Source organism: Protopterus annectens, chromosome 12.part0 (genome assembly GCF_019279795.1).
Source record: "Protopterus annectens isolate FY-2018-M chromosome 12.part0, PAN1.0, whole genome shotgun sequence".
In the NCBI taxonomy this organism is placed as follows: Eukaryota; Metazoa; Chordata; order Ceratodontiformes; family Protopteridae; genus Protopterus; species Protopterus annectens.
In genome coordinates this window covers 594515976-594521975 of record NC_056746.1, presented here as the reverse complement: position 1 = coordinate 594521975, position 6000 = coordinate 594515976, and the positions used below count along the sequence as shown (strand labels likewise).

General features: G+C 38.5%; 1 protein-coding gene across 1 annotated transcript in view; it reads left to right on the top strand.

The window, feature by feature from the left end:
* The window catches only part of LOC122816736, a 157265-nt gene that overhangs the window by 121143 nt on the left and 30122 nt on the right, over positions 1 to 6000 (top strand). The window contains exon 14 of the mRNA XM_044089729.1: positions 5561 to 5697. Within this exon, the coding sequence (XP_043945664.1) occupies positions 5561 to 5697 (137 nt within the window). The remainder of the gene's footprint in view (positions 1 to 5560; positions 5698 to 6000) is intronic.

Genomic DNA, 6000 nt, shown 5'->3' with positions numbered 1-6000 from the left:
AAGCATTCTATAGCTATGTCAAGAATCTAGATGGCAACACCCAGATCTGCTCTGAGTTACAGCACAAAGACATGAAAATTACAGAACCAACTGATATTGCCAACATCCTGGCAGATCGGTTCAGTGCTAACTTTACCCCCCCCCTCACCCCATAAAGGAGCCATATCTATACATAAAGAATGCAGAGTCCCTGTAATCATAACTATACAGGTAAAAGCTGCACTCTCTAAAGCCAAAAACACAGCATCCATGGGACAGGACAACATCCCAGGCTGCGTTTTACACAAACTTCAGATCGAACTGGCTCCCCACTTAAGCACCATGTTCAATAATAGCCTCGCATCAGGCTTTGTGCCCACTGAATGGCACACAGCAGCAGTTATCCCACTCCACAAAGGGGGAGCCAACACTGATCCCAGGAACTATCGACCTATTAGCCTGATGAGCCTGGTCTGCAAGGTCATGGAACGTATCATCATGGAACTCATAAACAAAGACATTGGTAACCTCCAAACTCTGGATCCCACCCAGTTTGGGTTTGTGAAAGGCAGATCATGCCTCCTGAACCTGATCGACTTCTTTGAGGCAGTCACCAAAGCCGTGGATGAGGGTAAGATGGTTCACACAGCCTATCTTGACCTCACCAAGTCTTTCCATTCTGGAATTATAGCTAAACTCACTAAACTAGGTATAAATCCCTACATCACAAGATGGGTTGCCAACTGGCTCACTGACAGAACCCACACTGTAAAAGTTGCAGACTCCAAATCTGACCTCAATGCAGTGACAAGTGGAGTGCCACAGGGTTCCATCCTGGGACCTCTCCTGTTTGGTATCTATTTCTCTGAAGTACAGGTTAACACAGAAGGCCTCTGGCTGATGACGTTCACAGATGTCTGCAAACTAGGAGCCATAGTCAAGTCCCCAAATGATGTGGACATCCTACAGAAGGGCCTCACTGAGACAGATGCCTGGTGTCAGAACCATGGCCTCAAGCTCAATGCCAAAAAGTGCAGTGTCATCCCCTCTGGTAAAAACTCTGTACCCATGAACTACCACATAGGCAGAAATATACTTAACACCGAATGCGTGATAAGAGACCTTGGGACCCAGATGGACAGTAGTCTCTCCTTTGATAGTCACATCGCCACAGTAGTCAGGAAGTCCTTCTATGTGGCACACCTCATCATAAAAGGGTTCTCATCCAGGAAAAAAGAGGTCATTGTTCCCCTCTACTCATCACTCATTAAACCCATTATAGAGTACAACGCCCCTTTTGGAATGTACCTCACAAGACATCTGCAGCAGCTGGAAAGGCCACAGAAGTACCTCACAAAGAGGATTACTGGCCTCAAACAAATGCCCTACACTGACCGCCTCAAAAAACTCCAACTTTACTCCGTAGCATATCGCCTACTCTGAGGTGATCTCTGCCTAACATTTAAAGCTATGTCAAACCCACAGCTGTTGGACATGCTACACCTAAAGAAATCCCAATCCCTCCAAGCTACACACTCTAGGGACCTAAACCTTGTCACCACACTAAACAGGACACATTGGAGGGATAGATTCCTGTCCCAGAGACCTCCTATACTCTGGAACAAGCTACCCATCTATGTCAAGCAAAGTTCTTCATTAGCACTCTTCAAAAAAATCTTGATGAGTGGATGGGAAATAGGAAATACACCCCGGGGATCACTTCTATGTCTCTGCTGGAAAATGGCACAGGAAAATAACTTTCTTGGGTGGTGTAAGCTATGGTATCTTGCTGGCTAGGCTTGCGTAAGCCCTTGGGCCGATAGCCTAGTACCTACCTATGAACTTATAAACCTATGAACAAGCTGACCTAGGGCATAGGCCCCCTATAAACATAAAAAAATGCCTCACCTACATCTTCAACCCTGCCAATGAGAGAGACTGCCAGTAGATCATATAGCAGCACAGAAATCAGTATAGCATGGTGTTTTAATCTTTATAAAAGCCAGTCATACTTGTCGCCACATTTTTCAACATAAGGAGGTTTATTCAGTAGTTTACATCTGGACAGTGAAATGCAAACATTATAACTAAAACACTGTTCTGTTTCTTGTTGTGTTACTAAGGAACTAAATATGATTACAGCTGTCCACCAACTTTTGTTCTTATGCTTTTGGCTTTATAAACCCTATTAAATTAATCTGACATCATATTCTCAGTGTGTACGCATGATCTGTCAGATCCTATAATCTGCTAAACTCTAGACATGTCATAATTATTTTAATCATAGAGTTCTGTGTCATTTCTGTTTTCTGGTTCAATTTTTGGCTGGTGTGCCTTCTGTTTGGAGTCTACCTTTCCTCCCTCTTTTCGTGTGGGTTTCCTCTGGATGCTTAGGTTTCCAACCACATTCCCAAGACATGCTGCAGGTGGATTGCACACTCTATATTGGCCCTAAGTGTGAGTGTGTCCATGTGTGTGCCTTCTGAGGAATGTTGGGTGCTGGGCTGGTAACTCAACGCCATAAAAACTCTACTGACACTCGTTCTGCGGGCCATCAATCCACTCTGATGTCCCCTAATAGTAGCAGCCAAAAGGAGAAGTTTTGCGTCATTCCTGTTAAACAGAGAGACCAGCAATCTGCAGCTTATGTCCTGCCATTTTCTAGCATTTATGCACCAAAAAAGTATAATTTTGCTATCTCTTTTATAGAATCCTTGAGAATAAAGACAGTGGTCATAAGATGATGGAAAATCATTTATGACATGTGACTCTCCCAATCTAAATTGTGTTTTGCTTGATTTCAGTTGCAAATATCATTATGATGGAAAATAATTTTCCTGAAATTATGGATTGTCCAGGAAAGAAAATCATGTAATAACTCTTTCAGCTTCATTCAGGAGCACCTATTATTTTCACCTTAGTCCTGATGTGTGCTTTTAGATTATTACTGTAGTTTGTAGTTAAATTGGCACCAGGGCTGTTCTACCTTTATGACAGAAGTGATCATGGGGACATAAAGGTTAATTTGTTGCTATATAATTCTACCAAACTGAAATCTAAGCCAATGCACAGAAGGTTAATTACAGATTACAGGTAAGCAAAACAGTTACTATATAAAACTAACTGGAGTGAGGTGTTCAGTGGAAAAACTGCAGATGGAATGTGGAAAGTTTTGAAAGAGAAATTGTTTGAGTGCAAAAAGTCAAAAAAATGTTTAACATCAGGATCCAAGCATGCAACATCAGGGGGGTATATTTCCATAAGAACAAGATACCTGATTAAGGTGACAGACAAAAATATAAGAAATGGAAGAGGTTGAACTACAACTTTGAAAACTGAAATACACGAGCTGGACAAACAGATTAAGCATAGTGTTAGACAAGATCAAGAAAAAATTGAAGAAAATTTATATAAAGATACTGAGCATAATAGGATGTGGAAGGAGTAAAGATACACAAATTGAAAAACTGTGTGCAGATTCTAAAATTTATTCTCAGATACAACAGATTATAGATATATTTACAAAATCTTATGCAAAACAGTTTGGCTCAACAAAACGGGTGGTAAGTTGCCTTAGTGACATCCAGGTAACCCCAGATACTGGAATCAAATTAGATTATATAGAAAAAGAACTGTGCAAACTGGATACAAACAAAGGGAGGAGACGGAATAAGTAACAATGACCTGAGAACACTTAAGCAAGAACTTACACTGCCATTACATCTATTATTCACTATGTCATATAAATATGGGAAGATTCCTCAAGATTGGAGACATGCACTTATTAAACCTGTCTTTAAGGGAAAGGGAAGTAGGACAAACCCAGAATCATATAGACCCTTAAGTCTTCTTTCATGTTGTGGAAAAATAATGGAGAAGGTAATACTGGATGAGTTACTGTCAGAACTGGATAGGTTGGGACTTGAAACCATACATCAGCATGCATATGTTGAAAATAGATCTATTACCTCCTGTAACATGATGTTCTATAACAATATAATAACAGCTATGAATGAAAAATTGTGCTGTGATGTGATTTATATAGATTTAACTTCAGCATTTGACAGGGTCATGCACAAAACACTGCTCAATAAATTAGTACAATTACGTATTGGTGTACTGTTGATAAGATGGATAGCTGCATAGCTTTACATATAGGACATGGCAAGTATCACACACCATCTGGACAGGTGAAATCCTTGGTTACAGTCAAGGTGTCCCACAGAGCTCTGTACTAGACCCTTACTTGTTTAGATTTTATCTTTCAGACCTTACTTTTTCATCTGAGGCGTTCTACAATCTATATGCTGATGACCTAAAATTGGCTAAACTGACTACAAGTGTTACAGATAAGGCATGTCTGCAAAATAATTTGACTAAATTGACCATTTGGGCACAGGAAAATAATATGTTGATAAATACATCAAAAACTAAGCATATGAGATTTGGGAGACATAAACTGAAAGGTGAATATTTAATACAGCACACAGTGATTGAAACTGTAGACTCATTTAAGTTGGATAGATTCAGCTATGAGTTTTTTCTAATCATATCAACCAATTGGCTAATGATAGTTATAGAACTATAGGTTGTATAAAAAGATTTATAAAGTCTAGGAAATCAAACATAACGAAGTCATTGTTCATTAGTTACATTAGACCCAAACTTGAGTATGGAATAACAATATGGAAACCCCATAGGAAAACAAGCATGAATAAACTGTAAAGAGTACAGCGAAAATATATCAAGGGCATTCATGGATGTGAAAATCTAAGTTATTATGAAAGACCAAAATATCTGAACTTGTACAGTGTATCTTATAGATATTTAAGAGGAGATCTTATTCAGGTATATAGGGCATTTAGGGACAACTACCTCTGAGGATGTTTGGGGTTATCAAAAAGTACTAGAGAATCATCAGACAACCTATGTAGAAGATTCTATAGGAATGAGAAGTGTACTAATTGGTTCTCTGACAGAGTAGATGATGCTTGGAACAGACTACCAAATTACATTAAAGCAAGTACTAGTTTAGATATTTTTAAGAACAGCTTGGACATTTATTATGGGAGCAAGTGTTTTGGCATATTGGCAAGCTAAAAGGGCTTTAATGCCCGTGCTTGAACATTTGTATGTATGTATGTATGTAGAAACCAAATCATAACTAAATTACCTTAAAGTCAAATTCATTGAAAATGTTGTACAATAAACTTCTCTAATCCAATCTTATAACTCTGCTTAAACTAAAATAGAGCAATACGTTTTTCATTATTTCTAAAATGCAGTAACACAATTTTGTTAAATGTTATAATATTCAGTATTTACCTTCTGCAAAGTACCATCACATCTCTTTCCAGTTTGAAGTACATTTACCATATATGGGCAAATCAGTACTGAACAGCAGTGCCAGTTTTCTTTTTTGTTTTTGGGTATGCTTTTAATTTGTTATTGAAGTAAAGCATTGACTATAATGTTTCTTAAAATGAACTAAACTGTATAATTGTCATGCACTGCTTTATTCTAAATCATGCAACCTAAAAGAAGCAGTAGTTCACATAAAAATACATTTTTATATTTCCAGAGATGCAAAACCTGCACTGAATATTTCAACCTGCACTCAGTCAAAGAAAAACATCCTTTATGGCATAGCATCAACTGCATTTGCTGACATGCGGCCTTACCCAGCAAACTACTATGGACATATGCAACCGTATCTCAGTAAGGAAAACATGAAATTATGTAAAACTTGTTTAAAGACTGAAATGTACTTACAAAGGATGATCACCTCTTTGTTAATGAATATATTAACTGCTCACGTATATTTTGCAGATAATTGTATAAATTAGTGTTGCACAATTAGAAGTCAACACCTTGATACTTGCAAAAAAGTCAGAAGAGACTAGGTTGCATGTGTGTGTGTGTGTGTGTGTGTGTGTGTGTGTGTGTGTGTGTGTGTGTGTGTGTGTGTGTGCGTGTGTGTGTGTGTGCGTGTATGCATGTGTGCATGTGTCTGTGTTTGTG